The 20,377-nt window shown below is 37.0% G+C and overlaps 1 protein-coding gene across 3 annotated transcripts in view; it reads right to left on the bottom strand.

Annotated features, from left to right (window-relative positions):
* Positions 1-5,861: 5,861 nt before the first annotated feature.
* The window catches only part of LOC133559676 (C-terminal-binding protein 2-like), a 127,337-nt gene continuing 112,821 nt past the window's right edge, over positions 5,862-20,377 (bottom strand). For all 3 annotated transcript variants that reach the window (XM_061911666.1, XM_061911665.1, XM_061911667.1), the window contains 6 exons: positions 18,801-19,015; positions 18,603-18,733; positions 16,074-16,201; positions 15,773-15,905; positions 13,072-13,152; positions 5,862-6,580 (listed from right to left, as the gene is read on the bottom strand). In XM_061911666.1, the coding sequence (XP_061767650.1) occupies positions 13,086-13,152; positions 15,773-15,905; positions 16,074-16,201; positions 18,603-18,733; positions 18,801-19,015 (674 nt within the window). In that variant the 3' untranslated portion in view covers positions 5,862-6,580; positions 13,072-13,085. The remainder of the gene's footprint in view (positions 6,581-13,071; positions 13,153-15,772; positions 15,906-16,073; positions 16,202-18,602; positions 18,734-18,800; positions 19,016-20,377) is intronic.

The raw sequence follows: 20,377 nt of genomic DNA, 5'->3' as shown, positions 1-20,377 counted from the left end.
GTCCATTCAAATTTTCCAACTGAATTTTCTAGTTGTGGAATATTTTAACTATTTTGATATGTTTTATATTGTTGAATATATTTATAAATAGTTATAAATATTAATATCCTTCCACTCCCTGAATGTTCGCGCACGTCTCTCATACCCCCCGCTGGCAACTCCTAACCACTTACAGTAGGACACCTCTGAAAGTCTCTTAAATATCGTGGAGAGTAGGAGTGATTCTTAGACTTAAGAAAGTTGATAAATAGCTTTTATTCTTAAGTTTGAGAGTAGGACTAAATTTCGCAAATTCTCAGGACTTAAGTGTAAAATGGCACTCTAAGACACTTGATAAATACGGCCCCTGGTGTCAAACTCAAAGCCCAGGGTCGGCTCATTTCTTTTGGCCCTCGAAAGGGCCAAAAGAAATAATATCTATCAAAGTACTGCAAATGTTCTTATTAAATATATTCTTTCTATTTTTAGAAAAAAATATATATATGTACTCCATGTAACCGCAAATGTTAAATAAGTATGCACAAATATATTTTCAAACCATTTATTTCAATAGAAATAAATAATAATAATGATTTCAGAGCAAGTTATCCATCAAATTGTGTAATGTAAAAGTAGCAATAGAATTCTTGGTAAAATAGTGAAATTCACTGTGGTTTTGAAAGCATTTTTCTCTAAATAAAAAAAAAACTATTTTACTGTAAAACTGTGGGGCCGTTTTGGCATTTACAGTAATACACCCAAAAATCTACACTTGTTGATTTGCGGTAAAAATAAAAATAAATAATATATATATATATAAATAAAAGGCAGCTCACGTGCCAAATTTTACTGTAAATTAGCTTTTTTTTAACTTACAGTAAAAAAACAAATGTAATTTACAGTAAAATTATGGTAACTTTTTTGTTTTACCATAACAGCAGTACTGTTTTTCCATTTGCAGTAATATACACTACATTTTAAGATTAAATTATTGCAATTTACCATATTTTTAGAGCTGCGAATCTTTTGGTGTCCCACAATTCGATTCAATATTGATTCTTGGGGTCCCGATTCGATTATAAATCATTTTTTTCGATTCAACGCGATTCTCGATTCAAAAACGATATTTTTCCGATTCAAAAGGATTCTGTATTCATTCAATACATATGATGTCAGCAGGATCTACCCCAGTCTGCTGACATGCTAGCAGAGTAGTAGATTTTTTTAAAAAGCTTTTATACTTGTAAAGGACAATGTTTTATCAACTGATTTCAATAATGTAGATTTGTTTTAACTATTAAACGAACCAAAAATATGACTTATTTTATCTTTGTGAAAACATTGGACACAGTGTGTTGTCAAGCTTATGAGATGCGATGCAAGTGTAAGTCACAGTGACACTATTGTTTCTTTTTTATTTTTATAAATGTCTAATGATAATGTCAATGAGGGATTTTTAATCACTGCTATGCTGAAATTATAACTAATATCGATATTGTTGTTGATAATCATTTTTGTTTCACTACTTTTGGTTTGTTCTGTGTCGTGTTTGTGTCTCCTTTCAATTGCTCTGTTTATTGCAGTTCTGAGTGTTGCTGGGTCAGGTTTGGTTTTGGAATTGGATTGCATTGTTATGGTATTGCTGTGTGTTGTTTTGTTGGAATGCTAAAATTTTTTTTTTTTTTAAATCGATTTTTTAAAAATGAGAATGGATTCTGGATCGCACGTGAGAATCGCGATTCAAATTCAAATCGATTTTTATCCACACCCCTGATTATATATATATATATATATATATGTGTGTATTTGTATTGAACCGTTTCAGTACGGGTGTTACGGTTCGGTGCGGAGTAGTACCGAACGAGTACATATGAAGTAGCAGCCTATGCTAAAGTCTTAATAAGCTGCTCCGCTCCGTTCTGCCTCTTGCACAGCACCCAGCATTGTCCCTCCCACACAACCATCTGATTGGTTACAACCGTAGTGGTAACAAACCAATCAGCAGTGCGTATTCAGACCGCATGTGGTCAGCGGACTCTCCCCAAATTATACTTAACACTTCTAAGTCAACTACTTTCTAAACATCACCATGAGCCTGTTGACGTTCTGGAAACAAACTGCAGCTCTGCTCGCTCGCAGTCCTGGCTTGAGGTGAAGGCTAATTAGCTTTTAGCGTAACGTTAGCTCATTCTGCTGTGTGTGTGTGTTACGGACAGTGTTGATTGAGGTGTGTTGAAGCAGCAAAAAAGGACATTATGTCAAATGAAGAGTTTGTGTCTGTGATAGTGTATATAATAATGTAAGTGCATCATTAAGCCTACATGAACTCCATTGTGTTCAGGGATGAATAGTCTCTCCTATTTCTACTGTACTATATTTTTCCAGCTATAGTTACATGAATCATTAGTAATGTAGCAGCCTAGTTTGAATGGCAGGGTCCCTGCTATCACATGTTGATACAAATATAACATTTGCATAATAAAAATCAATTACAGGCTTCCCAAATGCTGTAATAAATTAAGCATGATGAGTTGACTTGAAAGTGTTTAATGTTGCACTTTTTATATTTCGAAGAAAAGTTTTGTCATTTTATTTAATCTGAGCAACACGCTGAGGCAGTTTAATGTGGATTAACGTGGGCAGAATTATTATAGTGGTCCCAATGTTAAAAGGATAAAGCCATTGTTTACAAATTTGGTAAATAAATAACCAAACAATTTATATTGAACCGAACCGTGACTGAGGTACATACCGAACCGAAATGTTTGTGTACTGTTACACCCCTAAAATATATATATATATATATATATATATATATATATTAGTTACTTTATTGAGCTTACAACCCCTTGGCGCTGATTTGTATTGTTTTTGTACTTATGTTGTATATAATTATTTCTCCATTGTTTGTAAATGTTGCGGTTTTTAAATAAAGGTTTATTCAATTAAGAAAAAGGCAAAAAGCTCCGCCTCCATGCGCGCTCCCGCAGCTACAAAACATTTCAGCGATAAACAATTTGTCACGACGCCTGTTTAAAGTCCATCCATCCATCCATTTCCTACCGCTTATTCCCTCACAGGGTGGAATACCCGAGTGGACATAACCGTGGAGCACTCCTCAACTCTGTTTCTACCGCTTGTATTCGCGCTAAATCCAACGTTAATTAGCAGTTGGCAGCGAACATTTACTGCGTTTTACTGGCGAGCAAAATGGCGGCCAGACTATGTGTTACTGCACTTAAGTTTCCAGGGCACGGCCATAATTCACAAAGTTGACATTCAGTCATACTATAACAACCAGGTGATGATATCTGAATATATTAAATAGATGTATTTCACAAAGACTTACCAGTTTGTTTCCGTGTCGCTTTTTTTAATTGTTTTTTTTTTAAATTGCCCGCCAAGTGAAGACTTTCCCTCCTTCTTCAAGTGCCTGAAACTCAAGTCTCGCGAGATTTGGCCCGATTGGCCTGTCCAATAAAGGAAGACCTGACTACGTCACTTCCTTTCTAGCAATTTTTTTTTTTTAGTTTTACGACGTCGCGTTTGAATGTATTTATTAACATTTTGTATTAAAAAAAAGAATGACTAACCTCTTGGTGAAAAAGAACAAAATTATACAAAGCAAAAAGAAGTAGATTTGAAAAAAATCAGGCATTATTATCGCCACAATTTCACTTTTTGGTCCTTGTCACGTGATGCAGAGGGGGCGCCACTGTCCATATTATGTCATGATTTTTTTAAACGAGGCACTTAACTCTATATTTACGTATTATATCGGTGCTTTAATTGATCAGTAGTGTCAATTGATGTAAATAAATATAATTAGTTTTTGCCATTTAGGGCTGCTAAACCCATTTTTTTTTATTTCTGTACAAATCCACATGGTTCCAAATTAAATACTGTGTTCTTAAGTACACAAAAATTAACCGCACAATAATTATTTGTAGCTTCAAAAATGGTAGTTTTTACTATCATTTTAAAGCTCATTTTTAAAAATGGTAGTTTTATCTATCATTTTCAAAGCTACTAATAATTATTGTGCGGTTTATTTTTGTTTTTGCACAATAATTATTAGTAGCCTAAAAAAATGGTAGTTTTTACTATCATTTTTAAAGCTACTAATAATTATTGTGCGGTTTATTTTTGTTTTTGTCCAATACTGTACTCCATAGCTGATTTAAAAAAAAATTGTTTAATGATTCAAGTAATAATCTTGGTTCTCAAACTACCACCATATTGACCACTGTTAATATATATTAGCATAGTAGTCTTAAGTAATGATCAAAAACAAAAATAAACCGCACAATATTTATTAGTAGCTTTAGAAATTGTATTTTTACTATAATTTTTAAAGCTACTAATAATTATTGTGCGGTTTATTTTTGCACAATAATTATTAGTACCTTCAAATGTGGTAGTTTTTACTATCATTTTTGAAGCTATAAATGGTAGTTTTTACTATCATTTTTAAAGCTAATAATTATTGTGCGGTTTAATTTTGTTTTTGCACAATAATTATTAGTTGCTTCAAAAATGGTAGTTTTTACTATAATTGTTAAAGCTATAAATGGTAGTTTTTACTATCATTTTTAAAGTTACTAATAATTATTGTGCGGTTTATTTTTGTGTTTGTCCAATACTGTACTCCATAGCTGAAATTTTTTTTTTTAATTAATGATTCAAGTAATAACCTTGGTCCTCAAACTACCACCATATTGACCACTGTCAATATACATTAGCATAGTAGTCCTAAGTAATGATCAAAACTAAAATAAACAGCATAATATTTATTAGTAGCTTTAAAAGCGGTAGTTTTTACTATAATTTTTAAAGCTTCTAATAATTGTTGTGCGGTTTATTTTTGCACAAAAATTATTAGTACCTTTAAATATCATCGTTTTTACTATAATTTTTTAAGCTATAAATGGTAGTTTTTACTATCATTTTTAAAACTACTAATAATTATTGTGCGGTTTATTTTTGTTTTTGCACAATAATAATTAGTAGCTTCAAAAATGGTAGTTTTTACTATCATTTTTAAAGCTATAAATGGTAGTTTTTACTATAATTTTTAAAGGTACTAATAATTATTGCGCAGTTTATTTTAGTTTTTGTCCAATACTGTACTCCAGAGCTGATTTTTTAAAAAATTGATTAATGATTTAAGTAATAACCTTGGTCCTCAAACTACCACCATATTGACCACTGTTAATATACATTAGCATAGTAGTCCTAAGTACTAATCAAAAACAAAAATAAACCGCACAATAATTATTAGTAGCTTCAAAAATGGTAGTTTTTACTATCAATTTTAAAGCTACTAATAATTAGCGTGTTTTTGTTTCTGCACAATAATTATTAGCAGCTTCAAAAATGGTAGTTTTTACTATCATTTTTAAAGCTATAAATGGTAGTTTTTACTATGTTTAAAGCTACTAATAATTATTGTGCGGTTTATTTTTGTCCAATACTGTACTCCAGAGCTGATTTTTTAAAAATTGATTAATGATTCAAGTAATAACCTTGGTCCTCAAACTACCACCATATTGACCACCCTTAATATACATGAGCACAGTAGTCCTAAGTACTGATCAAAAACAAAAATAAACCGCACAATAATTATTAGTAGCTTCAAAAATGGTACTTTTTACTATCATTTTTAAAGCTACTAATAATTATGTGGTTTATTTTTAATTTTTTTGTCCAGTACTGTACTCCAGAGCTGATTTTTTTTTTTGGGCCCTAATTGTCTGACTGAGGTAATATTGAGTAATTTGTTACATCTCTACCATATTAAAGTGATGCAATACCAGAGTTGTACATTAAACATATTATTTTTATAAAGATAATAATAATACACAAGTGCTAAGCTACAAAACATCAATCAAGACAGCACGTTTTATTTGTTTTTGTTCCAGCTGCACGTGTAATTTAATGTTCACCTTCTTGTACAAGAAACAAAACACAGAAAGAAAAAAAAAGTGCTAAGAATTGAAGAAACTAGAAGGAAACGAGAACATTCAACACTCAAACTGCACTCAAAATGTGGGACGTCAACACAAACGGACAAAAAAAAAACAAAACAAGAAAACGACGGAAGACAAAATAAATCCAGGTTGGCGTAATATCCAGAACACGTGACGCGTCATGACGTGACGTCACCAACAAATGCCGTCATTTCATTATGGATTTTAAAGGCTGACTTGCTGTAGTAAGGAAGTGCAATGACGCATCCGTCCACTAGAGGGAGACACAGCAGCTAAAACATGGAACATTAGCAGAGAGAACAGAAACAACAAAAATAACAACACGTTGTCAATGAAGGGGGAGGAAAGCCTTAAAAGGACTTCCCGTCAGTCCAAGAAGACAGAACGGGGGGGGGGGAGGGGCTTTGACAGTCTCATCTGTGTGTCCTCCATCGTCCCCAGGAGGGGGGGGGGGACCATGCCGGTGGGGTCTCGGCCCTCACGGCTCGCTCGTGTGCTCTCTGGTGGGGTCGCCGTGCTTGGAGGAGGGCCGGTTGGGGGAGGCGGCCTGGGGGGCGTGGACCGTGGGCCCCCCCCCGGGCAGCAGGCCCTCCATCGGCCTGGGGACCAACCTGTTGAGAGCCAAGACAAATGATTAGGGATTTTTGTTCTAAAATTAAGAATCACAAATAATACTAAAATATTGGGACACACGAATAAATCAATCAATTACCGTGTTTTCCGGACCATAGGACTCACTGTTGATGGATGGGCAATTTCCGAGCTTTTTTCATATATAAGTCGCATTAAAGGAGTCACTTTATTATTATTATTAGGGACCGAATGTCTCTTTGGGACAGAGGACCCTATTGTATTTCTAAGGTTTTATTATTATTATACCGCCGCCTCTTTGAGCTGTGATTTGACCCCCTTAACATGCTTCAAAACTCACCAAACTGGACACAAACATCAGGACTGGCAAAAAAATTGCCATCTAATAAAAGAACCAAACCCCAAAACTCATAATTGCGCTCTAGCGCCCCCTATCCTATTGCGGCCGCCTTTAGCAACACAAACACAGCCGGTGTTTCATTGTTTACATTCCCGAAAGATGACGGTGAAGCTTTACTATGGAACCGGGCGGCATAGCTCGGTTGGTAGAGTGGCCGTGCCAGCAACTTGAGGGTTGCAGGTTCGATTCCCGCTTGTGCCATCCTAGTTACTGCCGTTGTGTCCTTGGGCAAGACACTTGACCCACCTGCTCCCAGTGCCACCCACGCTGGTTTAAATGCAACTTAGATATTGGGTGTCACTATGTAAAGCGCTTTGAGTCACTTGAGAAAAGCGCTATATAAATATAATTCATTCATTCATTCAACAGAGCGGTCAAGTGAACACGGTTGGATTGGACCACACACATAAAGTACAGTGTATTTATGCAGCCATCGTTTCGAAAGATCGTGTTTCGAAGAGGGTCCCTTGCGAAGGGCAGTAATGGGCATCGCCACCACCCGTCGACTGGTGCTGAAGAAAGGTGCGGGGCCGACCTTCAGGTTGTACAGGTACGACCATATAATCTCACTAAAACACTAGTAACAAAATAAGCAGATAAAGGATTTACCAGAATTATCAGAGTAAATGTGTCTAATAATATCTGAATCGCTCCCACTGTATGGTCTTTGTTTTTTCCCCTAGTCCTTCACTCTCACTTTCCTCATCCACAAATCTTTCATCCTCGCTCAAATTAATGGGGGAATCGTCGCTTTCTCGGTCCGAATCGCTCTCGCTGCTGGTGGCCATGATTGTAAACAATGTTCCGATGTGAGGAGCTCCACAACCCGTGACGTCACGCGCACATCGTCTGCTACTTCCGGTACAGGCAAGGTTTTTTTTTTATCAGCGCCAAAAGTTGCAAACTTTATCATCAATGTTCTCTACTGAATCTTTTCAACAAAAATATGGCAATATTGTGAAATGATCAAGTATGACACATAGAATGGACCTGCTATCCCCCGTTTAAATAAGAAAATCTCATTTCAGGAGGCCTTTAAGTGCGCCTTATAGTCGGAAAAATAGGGTACCGTATTTCCTTGAATAGCCGCCGGGGCGCTAATTAATTTAAAACATCTTCTCACTCCTGCACTTAATCAAGGAATGCGGTAAAAGTAAGCAGGCGCTAATAATTTTAAAACCTCTTCTCACCCTGCGCTTACCAATGGCATGCAGTAAAAAAATGAGTGTGATAAAAAAAACTAAAAATCTTATGCGGCCACGGTCCGGAGGTTGGCGAGCACTGCTCTACAAAATGTCATCACGTCCACCTTTACACAACGCTATCTGCGTGCCGGCCGGACGCATGCATATCGCTGCTTCTCATATGAGATTGCAATGGATACTTGGTCAACAGCCATACCTTTTACACTGATGGTTGTGATATAAACATTTTTAACACTCTAACTAATATGCGCCACACTCTGTGAACCCACACCAAACAAATTTTTGGAGAACATTAGCTCTGTAACACATTATAAAGGCAACATAAGAATTACCCAGAATTCCAATGCATCCATGACTCTTGGCTATATTATACACGCGCCCCCAACCCCGACAACCTCAACCGACCCACAGTGTAGGCGAAGGGGGGGGTGTATAATATAGGCAAGAGTCATGGATGCATTGGAATTCTGGGTAATTCTTCTGTGTGCTAGCGGGGTGTATAATATAGCCACGAGTCATGGATGCATTGGAATTCTGGGTAATTCTTATGTTGCGTTTATAATGTGTTACAGAGCCAATGTTCTCCCGAAACGTGTTTGTTATTCTTATTTGGTGTGGGTTCACAGAGTGAGGCGCATTTTAGTAAGAGTGTTAAAGTTCAATCAATCAATCAATGTTTAATTATATAGCCCTAAATCACAAATGTCTCAAAGGACTGCACAAACCACTACGACTACGACATCCTCGGAAGAACCCACATAAGGGCAAGGAAAACTCACACCCAGTGGGACGTCGGTGACAATGATGACTATGAGAACCTTGGAGAATCCCCCCCCCCCAGCCCCTAGGGGACCGAAAGCAATGGATGTCGAGCGGGTCTAACATGATACTGTGAAAGTTCAATCCATAGTGGATCCAACACAGTTCAGTTCAAAGCGGATCCAACACAGCAGCGAGAGTCCCGTCCACAAGAAACCATCCCAAGCGGAGACGGATCAGCAGCGTAGAGATGTCCCCAACCGATATACAGGCGAGCGGTCCACCCTGGGTCTCGACTCTGGACAGCCAGTACTTCATCCATGGCCATCGGACCGGACCCCCTCCTAGAAGGGAGGGGGGGACAGAGGAGAAAAAGAAAAGCGGCAGATCAACTGGTCTAAAAAAGGAGGTCTATTTAAAGGCTAGAGTATACAAATGAGTTTTAAGGTGAGACTTAAATGCTTCTACTGAGGTGGCATCTCGAACTGTTACCGGGAGGGCATTCCAGAGTACTGGAGCCCGAACGGAAAACGCTCTATAGCCCGCAGACTTTTTTTGGGCTTTGGGAATCACTAATAAGCCGGAGTCCTTTGAAGGCAGATTTCTTGCCGGGACATATGGTACAATACAATCGGCAAGATAGGATGGAGCTAGACCGTGTAGTATTTTATACGTAAGTAGTAAAACCTTAAAGTCACATCTTAAGTGCACAGGAAGCCAGTGCAGGTGAGCCAGTATAGGTATATATGTATGTATATATGTATATATAGGTATATACAGTATAGGTATATATGTATGTATATAAAGGTATATATAGTATAGGTATATATGTATGTATATATGTATATAAAGGTATATACAGTATAGGTATATATGTATGTATATAAAGGTATATATAGTATAGGTATATATGTATGTATATATGTATATTAGGTATATACAGTATAGGTATATATGTATGTATATAAAGGTATATACAGTATAGGTATATATGTATATTAGGTACATACAGTATAAGTATATATGTATGAATAGGTATATACAGTACAGGCGTAATATGATCAAACTTTCTTGTTCTTGTCAAAAGTCTAGCAGCCGCATTTTGTACCAACTGTAATCTTTTAATGCTAGACATGGGGAGACCCCAAAATAATACGTTACAGTAATCGAGGCGAGACGTAACAAACGCATGGATAATGATCTTAGCGTCGTTAGTGGACAGAATGGAGCGAATTTTAGCGATATTACGGTGATGAAAGAAGGCCGTTTTAGTAACGCTTTTAATGTGTGACTCAAAGGAGAGAGTTGGGTGGAAGATAATACCCAGATTCTTTACCGAGTCGCCTTGTTTAATTGTTTGCTTGTCAAATGTTAGAGTTGTATTATTAAATAGAGGTCGGTGTCTAGCAGGACCGATAATCAGCATTTCCGTTTTTTTGGCGTTGAGTTGCAAAAATGTGTCTTATATCACAACCATCAGTGTGACCTGTATGGCTGTGGAACAAGACCCCTGGTTTACATAGAATAAAAGCAAAATAAAACTCCTCTGCCTTTTTGGAGATGACGACAGGGGAAGCGTCACTTGTTGAGTTGAGTTTGAGTTTATTTGGAACATGCAAGCATCCAACATGATACATCACAATTTCCAGTTCCTCTTTTCAACATGTTGGAAAAGGAGTAGGAAGAAGCAGAGCCTATTTAATCCTACCCCTTTTCTTTTACATAACACTTTTGTTCACTTCCTGTTCTCAATGTGTTCACAATGTATACTCCTTAAGTAATAAGTAATCACGATAAAAATAAATAAATAAATAATTGGTGAAGCAAGTTTTACTCCATACGATGAGATAAGTCAGATTATTTTGAGAATGAATGGCTGAGTAATATCAGAATGTTTATCATAGTGTAAACACTTCCAGTTTGAAGAGTTTCTTGAAGTGGATCATATTAGTACGTTCTTTGATTGCTTTGCTTAATCCATTCCATCATTTAATTCCACATGTTGATATACTGAAGGTCTTAAGTGTTGTACGTGCATACAAATGTTTTAAATTACATTTTTCTCTAAGATTATATTTCTCTTCTTTTGTTGAGAAGAATTCTTGTATATTCTTGGGAAGCAGGTTATAGTTTGCTTTGTGTATAATCTTAGCTGTTTGCAATTCCACTATGTCGTGGAATTTCAGTATCTTTGATTCAATAAATAAAGGGTTTGTATCTTCTCTATATCCAACATGATGTATTATTAGGGTCCTTGGCCCATGGCAAAGGATTCCACAGGAGTCCTTTGCCATGGGCCAAGGACCCTATTGAAACGGCTGTGTTTTATTATTATTCCGCACCTACGCGCTGTAATTTGACCCCCTTAACATGCTTCAAAACACACCAAATTTGACACACACGTCGGTATAGCAAACCTTCCCAACATATAAGCAACCAATCCCCCAAAAAGAAAATTGCGCTCTAGCGCCCCCTAGGAAAAAATTACAGACAAAACTGCATGTAACTTCTGTTAGTAATGTTATAGCGACATGAAACAAAAACTCCTATGTAGGTCTGACTTAGACCCAATTTTCATACACTCACTTCTTTCAGCAAAAATCTACAGGAAGTTGGCAAAAACCCCTTCAAAATTAAATTTTTGCAAAAAAGGCCATTTTTGCCTCTTTGCGCTGTAATTTGACCCCTTTAAAATGCTGCGAAAGTCACCAAACTTGGCGCACACATAAGGACTGGCGAATATTGCGATCTAATGAAAAAAACCAAACCCCAAAACTATTTTTGAATAGAACACTGAAAAAACTGCTCCTAGGAAGAAAACACGGACAAAATTGCTTGTAACTTCCGGTAAGAATGTCGGAGAGACATGAAACAAAAACCTCTATGTAGGTCTCACTTAGACCTACATTTCATAGATTGACAACCCCCAACAAAAATCAACAGGAAGTTTGCAATCCCCCCTTCAAAACAAAAGTTTTGTAAAAACCGGTCACCTTTCTTCAAACATTATCTCCTCTGAGTGCGTTTGTTGTTTTGGCTTCAAACTCGCACAGGAGAGAGATTGAACCCTTCTGATTAAAAGTATAGAACAGAGTTTTGGTAAGTTCTCAGGTTTTGATTTTACGCGCCTTCAAAGAACCCCTGTGCAAAGTTTCCTAAAAAATGTCATTTTTGCCTCTCTAAGCTGTTATGTGACCCCCTTAAAATGCTTCTAAACTCACCAAACTTGACACACACATCAGGTCTGGCAAAAATTGCGATCTGATGAAAAAACCTAACCTCAAAACTCAAAATTGTGCTCTACCGCCCCCCTAGGAATACAACACGGACAAACTGCTCCTAGGAAGTAAACAGACAAAACTGCTTGTAACTTCCGGTAGGAATGTCAGAGAGACATGAAACAAAAAACACTATGTAGGTCTCACTTAGACCTACATTTTAATAATTAACATACTTTAGCAAAAATCAACAGGAAGTTTGATATTTTCACTTCAATACAACAACTGCATTACTTTCACAATGCATTAGATTCTCAAAATAGTGGCTCCAAGGCGCCTTCTACCGCTTATCCGGCCGTGGGTCTCGGGGGCAGCAGCCAAAGGCGGATCCGACCAATGCTGCTTGCAGCTTTAATTCTAACTGTTCTTTTTTGTAACACTGTTAGTGAATGAAGTGTACTTTTGTAATTATTTCCCCATATTTCTACACAGTAACTCAGATATGGTAACACTAGTGAGCAGTAGAGAATATGAAGTGATTTTTGGTCTAGAACATACTTGGCTTTATTCATTATTGACGTATTTCTTGCTACTTTATGTTGTATATTTTTTACATGAGATTTCCAGTTCAATTCATCATCAATCATTATACCTAGAAATTTGGTTGTGACGTCACGACTTTGACCCGGCGGTAAAAGTAAGCATGCGCTAATAGATTTTGGGAACGAGTTTGACACCGGCAGTAATTCAAGGCAGGCACATATTACATACCTGGCGGCTAATTCAAGGACATTTGCTAGTTGTCCCAATACTACTACTACTAGTACAAAGCAGGGAAAGGTCATACACAGAACAAAAGGTGAGGGAAAGCACTTATATTTTAGGAGCGACTACTTAATTCTTTATCATCATCATCATCATAGATTTACCTGCGTGAGAGGAATTAGGAATACAATTTGTCCTGCACGCCCCCTGTGGCTATGGCGTGCACCATGGTTTGGTTGACTCGGCTGTGTGAGAGAAGTAGTTACAATCACTTCTGTCAACATCACAGGAAGTCACGTTAGGTCAGGGGTGTCCAAAGTGAGGCCCGGGGGCCATTTGCGGCCCGCAGATAATCCTGTACCGGCCCGCCACACATTCTGCAAAAATTGCATAATTGATACTATTGCAAAAATAAAAAAAAATAAAAACATGTAAAAAAAGTGGAATGAGGGGAAATTTAATGAGAAAAAGTGGAAATGTTGACTCTTTTTTTTCCCGTTTTGTCTTTATTTTCTTTTTTTTCCATTGCTCAAAAAAAAAAAAATCTATATATATAATCAATTATTACTTAAAAATGATCACTTTAAAATGTTTTATGTGGAAAAAAATATTGCATATGTTGTGTGGTTGCCATATAAAAACATCGAAGTTTTGACAAAAGAGCATAAAACAAACAAAATAATAGTTAAAAGTTAAAAATCGACAGATGTATCGGAAGTTGATCTTGAAATTTAAGTGTTAAAAGTAAAAAAAAAAAACTAATAAAAATGCATCACTTTATGAGTGGGGAACCTTTCGGATCTCAAATATATTTAGTAGGATTTTATTTAACTTTTCACTGTGATTACTCAAAAATATTAAATAATTAAAATCAATGGTGTCCTGCATTATTGATTTTTGAGGGCTTTAATTGCTAAATAAAGGAACTCTCCTGAAGGAATCCATAAAGTACTATCTATCTATCTAATATACATCATAATATACACTACCTAGTCTAAATACTTGACTATTGTCTACACTAATATACACTATAATATACACTACCTCTACATACCTGACTATTGTGTTGAATAATATACACTATAATATACATTACCTTTAGATACTTGACTATTGTGTTGAATAATATACACTATAACATACATTACCTTTAAATACTTGACTATTGTGTTGACTAACACGCACCACAGTGTAGTGTGTTATATACTACACAACATCATGTTTAAATACTTTACTATTGTATCTTTCTATCTATCTATCGATCGATCTAAATACTGCATATTTCAGTGTTACTATAAAAAAAACAAAGTTGTCTTTGACAGAAAAGGCATAAAACCTTATTTGTTTTACTTTATATCAACTTCAAGGTGATACAGAGCAGGGGTCACCAACGCCCGTAAGGACCAGATGAGTCGCCCGCTGGCCTGTTCTAAAAATAGCTCAAATAGCAGCACTTACCAGTGAGCTGCCTCTATTTTTTATATTGTATTTATTTACTAGCAAGCTGGTCTCGCTTTGCTGGACATTTTTAATTCTAAGAGAGACAAAACTGAAATAGAATTTGAAAATCTGAGAAAATATTTTAAAGACTTGGTCATTTACTTGTTTAAATAAATTATTTTATTTTTGTACTTTGCTTCTTATAACTTTCAGAAAGACAATTTTAGAGAAAAAATACAACCTTAAAAATGACTTTAGGATTTTTAAACACATATACCTTTTTACCTTTTAAATTCCTTCCTCCTCTTTCCTGACAATTTAAATCAATGTTCAAGTATTTATTTATTTTTATTGTAAAGAAAATTTTAATTTAATTCTTCATTTTAGCTTCTGTTTTTTTCGACGAAGAATATTTGTGACATATTTCTTCAAACTTATTATGATTAAAATTCCCAAAAATTATTCCGGCAAATCTAGAAAATCTGTAAATCAAATTTAAATCTTATTTCAAAGTCTTTTGAATTTCTTTTAACATTTTTTTTCTGGAAAATCTAGAAGAAATAATGATTAGTCTTTGTTAGAAATATAGCTTGGTCCAATTTGTTATATATTCTAACAAAGTGCAGATTGGATTCTAACCTATTTAAAACATGTCATCAAAATTCTAAAATTAATCTTAATCAGGAAAAATTACCAATGATGTTCCATAAATTATTTTTTAAATTTTTTCAAAAAGATTCGAATTGGCTAATTTTTCTCTTCTTTTTTCGGTTGAATTTTGAATTTTAAAGAGTCGAAATTGAAGATAAACTATGTTTCAAAATTTAATTTTCATTTTTTTCCTGTTTTCTCCTCTTTTAAACCGTTCAATTAAGTGTTTTTTTCATCATTTATTCGCTACAAAAAACCTTCTGTAAAAGGAAAACAAATGTACGACGGAATGACAGACAGATATACGCATTTTTTGTTATATACATAGATTGATTTATTAAAGGTAAATTGAGCAAATTGGCTATTTCTGGCAATTTATTTAAGTGTGTATCAAACTGGTAGCCCTTGGCATTAATCAGTACCCAAGAAGTAGCTCTTGCTTTCAAAAAGGTTGGTGACCCCTGATATAAAGATTTACTGTAAGCATTAAATTAAAAAAAATAATAATTTGACTTATTTTTAACATTTTAGTGACTGAGACCCTCTATGCTCCCCAGGAGCCCTAAGGATTAAAAAAAAAAATCCATATATTTTGTTATAGTTTGAAAATGAAAAATATCCTCGCATGCATAAATGTTTCCGTGTGCGGGCCGCTGTCGAAAAAGTTTGGACACCCCTGTGTTAGGTGGGGTGGTCGGGGACAAAAACGACGGCCATCTTTTCCGAGTCATAGCTCAGCAAAAGTTGTGGTGTAGACATGCGACCTCTTCTCACCTGTAGGCGGCGCCGTTCATCTCGGGGTGCGTCTGCTGCTGCTGCTGCTGCTGCTGCTCCATCATGCCCCACGGCGCCGAGGTGATGAAGAACTCTTTGTTGACGCAGTTCCGGAGACTATCGGGGATGCGGCCTGCGGGAGGAGGGAGGGTTTTTACTTCTATTAGTAGATTGCACAGTACAGTACATATTCCGTACAATGGACCACTAAATGGTAACACCCCAATAAGTTTTTCAACTTGTTTGAGTTGAAAAGTTCAATGAGCGGGATGTTGCGGTCCGCACGCGCTCAGTGACGTACCCGTGATGGCTCGGCGTATTTCCGTGGCGGCGGCCTCTCGCATCTCCAGCGAGGCTTGCTCGCTGTACCAGGCGGTGTGCGGCGTGCAGATCAGGTTGGGCGCGTCTTTCAGCGGCCCCTGGGAGAAGCTGGGCGAGAAAAGAGCGGCTTGTTGATATATTTTCTACAAACGCAAAACCAATAAAGTTGTCACGTTGTGTAAATGGTGTAACTGTACACCAACATTTCGGTTCGGTACGTACCTCGGTTTAAAGGTCACGGTTCGGTTAATTTTCGGTACAGTAAGAAAACAACAAAATATAAATTGTTTGGTTATTTATTTCCCAAATTTGTAAACAAGGGCTTTATCCTTTTAACATTGGGAACACTATAATAATTCTGCCCACGTTAATCGACATTAAACTGCCTCAAGTTGTTGCTTTGATTAAATAAAATGACAAAACTTTTCTTCTACATATAAAAAGTGCAACATTAAACAGTTTCAAGTCAACTCATCATGCTTAATTTATTACAGCATTTGGGAAGTCTGTAGTTGACTTTTATTATGTAAATGTTATATTTTTGTCAACACGTGATAGCAGGGACCCTGCCATTCAAAACTAGGCTGCTACATTACTAATGATTCATGTAACTATAGCTGAAAAAATAGTACAAAAGCAATAGGAGAGACTATTCATCCCTGAACACTGTGTAGTTCGAATCAAATAACACGCACGCACGCAAAGCAAAATGAGCTAATGTTACGCTAAAAGCCAATTAGCTTTTAGCGTAACGTAACTAGCTTTTAGCGCACGCACGCTCGCTCGCACGCACAGCAAAATGAGCTAACGTTACGCTAAAAGCCAATTAGCTTTTAGCGTACCGTAATTAGCTTTTAGCGCACGCACGCACGCTCGCTCGCACGCAGCACGCTCGCAGCAAAATGAGCTAATGTTACTCTAAAAGCTAATTAGCGTAACGTAATTAGCTTTTAGCGCACGCACGCTCGCTCGCACGCACGCACAGCAAAATGAGCTAATGTTACGCTAAAAGCCAATTAGCTTTTAGCGTAACATAATTAGCTTTTAGCGCACGCACGCACAGCAAAATGAGCTAACGTTACGCTAAAAGCCAATTAGCTTTTAGCGCACGCACGCACGCTCGCTCGCACGCATGCATGCTCGCACAGCAAAATGAGCTAATGTTACTCTAAAAGCTAATTAGCTTTTAGCGTTACGTAATTAGCTTTTAGCGCCCGCACGCTTGCTCGCACGCACAGCAAAATGAGCTAACGTTACGCTAAAAGCTAATTAGCTTTTAGCGTAATGTAATTAGCGTTTAGCGCACGCACGCACGTACGGCAAAATGAGCTAACGTTACGCTAGAAGCTAATTAGCTTTTAGCGCACGCACGCTCGCACGCACGCACGCACGCTCGTTCGCTCGCATGCACGCACAGCAAAATGAGCTAACGTTACGCTAAAAGCTAATTAGCTTTTAGCGTAACGTAATTAGCTTTTAGCGCACGCACGCACGCTCGCACAGCAAAATGAGCTAACGTTACGCTAAAAGCTAATTAGCTTTTAGCGTAACGTAATTAGGTTTTAGCGCACGCACGCACGCACGCACAGCAAAATGAGCTAACGTTACGCTAAAAGCTAATTAGCTTTTAGCGTAACGTAATTAGGTTTTAGCGCACGTACGCACAGCAAAATGAGCTAACGTTACGCTAAAAGCTAATTAGCTTTTAGCGTAACGTAATTAGCTTTTAACACGCGCACGCACGCACGCACGCAGAGCAAAATGAGCTAACGTAATTAGGCAAAATGAGCTAATGTAATTAGGTTTTAGCGCACGCACGCTCGCAAAGCAAAATGAGCTAACGTTACGCTAAAAGCCAATTAGATTTTAGCGTAACGTAATTAGCTTTTAGCGCACGCACGCACGCTCGCTCGCACGCACGCTCGCTCGCTCGCTCGCACGCACGCACGCACGCACGCACGCACGCACACACAGCAAAATGAGCTAACGTTACGCTAAAAGCTAATTAGCTTTTAGCGTAACGTAACTAGCTTTTAGGGCTGAATCTTTCATCCTCGCTCAAATTAATGGGGAAATCATTGCTTTCTCGGTCCGAATTGCTCTAGGTGCTGGTGGCCATGATTATAAACAATGTTCAGATGTGAGGAGCTCCACAACCCGTGACGTCACACGCACATCGTCTGCTACTTCCGGCACAGGCAAGGCTTTTTTATTAGCGACCAAAAGTTGCGAACTTTATCGTGGATGTTCTCTACTAAATCCTTTCAGCAAAAATATGGCGAAATGATCAAGTATGACACACAGAATGGACCTGCTATCCCCGTTTAAATAAGAACATCTCATTTCAGTAGGCCTTTAATTTTCCACATCAAACTGTATAATTATTATTGTACATGGACATTTGGTCCGAGTCACATCAACACTAGAACGCCCTCGCCGCCCCCACTTGTCTATAATAAGGCTGGAGAGTGAAAGTGAAAGTACATTCTGGCTACAATAGAGTTGCCACCTGAAGGGTTCTGTCTCGTGGACGTCCAAAGCGGCTCCACGTATCCTCCCTTCTTTCAGGGCCTGAGCCAAGGCCTTCTCGTCCACCAGACCTCCTCGCGCCGCGTTGACCAGGAAGGCTCCTTGGCGCATCTGCAAACATCAACAGCCACTTTGGTCAGCGTCACGCGGCGCCGTGTGGCACGCGCCCCCAGCCCACCTGCTTGATGGTGAAGTCGTTGATGAGGTGGTGGTTGTGCTCGTTGAGGTTGCAGTGCAGAGACACACAGTCGCTCTGGTAGAGGAGGTCCTGCAGCGTGTAGACCCTCTGGACCCCCAGCGAGCGCTCCAGGCCGTCCTGAAGGTAAGGGTCGTAGAAGATCACGTTGAAGCCGAACGCCTTGGCCCGCATCGCCACCGCTTGGCCTGCACGACCTGTAGGGGGCGCAAGGTGGCGCGTTAGAGCTTTGAGAAAGAAATGTGCCCCGTGATTTAATTTGTGGTAATATGATGCCCCCTAAAGGTTGGGAGGAAGACTTTTCATGCCTTTTAATGGATTTCACCTGAACATACAGCTTTTGTTCCCTCAGCCAAAAGACTAAATTATTTTTTGGGTCTCAAAATAAACTAAATGGATTTATCTTTGTGTTTTGGATAATATGTTAAATATACAATATATTTTATATATTTTTTTAGATTCAAACAAATATATATTTACATTAAACATTTTTTTTTTAACAAAATAAAAATAATTCTAATTAGAAAAAAACTGATGGATAACACTTTTCTTTAAGACAATTACAATTTATTTGTTCATAATTAAATACAATTTATTTAAATAAATATACCATAATTTTTATTTTAGTAAAAAAAAACAAATTCATGCAATTTCTGTTTTTATCCAAATCAAAAAGAAGATTTGTGAACATCATGTTTTTTTCTAAGATAGGATAGAATTTTATTCATCCCGCAATTGAGAAATGATGTGGTTGTGCAAAACCCTCTCAAAAAACTAAATGTCTTTATTTTTGGGTTTTGTGAAGTGAAGTGAATTATATTTATATAGCGCTTTTTCTCTAGTGACACCCAATATCTAAGTTACATTTAAACCAGTGTGGGTGGCACTGGGAGCAGGTGGGTAAAGTGTTTTGCCCACAGACACAACGGCAGTGACTGGGATGGCAGAAGTGGGGATCGAACCTGCAACCCTCAAGTTGCTGGCACGGCCGCTCTACCAACCGAGCTATACCGCCCCAAATTGTATGTTGAATATAATTTATATTGTATCTTATTTTTTAGATTTAAATTAGCATATATACATATTTTAATCTGAAAAAAACTGACGGATGAATACATTTCTTTAAAAAAATGACAATGTAGTTATTCATAATTAAATACAATTTATTTAAATATTTTTTTTTTATTTTAGTCCAAAAAAATAAATACTATTTCCGTTTTATCCAAATAAAAAAAAAAAAGTGTGAACATCATGTTTTTTTTATAAGATAGAAGAGACTTTTATTTATCCCACAATTGAAAAATTACGTGGTTGTACAAAACCCTCTCAAAAAACTAAATGTATTTACTTTTGTGTTTTGTATAATATTTTGAATATTTTTTATATTATTTTTTAGATTTAAACAAATATATATTTACATATTTACAAATTTTAAAAATTTGAAAAAAACTGATGAATACTTTTCTTTAAAAAATGACAATTTATTTATTCATAATTAAATACAATTTATTTACATGAATATAACAATTTTTTATTTTAGTCAAAAAAATAAATAAATA

The sequence above is a fragment of the Nerophis ophidion genome, linkage group LG09 (genome assembly GCF_033978795.1).
Source record: "Nerophis ophidion isolate RoL-2023_Sa linkage group LG09, RoL_Noph_v1.0, whole genome shotgun sequence".
NCBI lineage: Eukaryota > Metazoa > Chordata > Actinopteri > Syngnathiformes > Syngnathidae > Nerophis > Nerophis ophidion.
The sequence above is the reverse complement of the archived record's forward strand: the minus strand, read 5'-3'. Positions and strand labels throughout refer to the sequence as shown.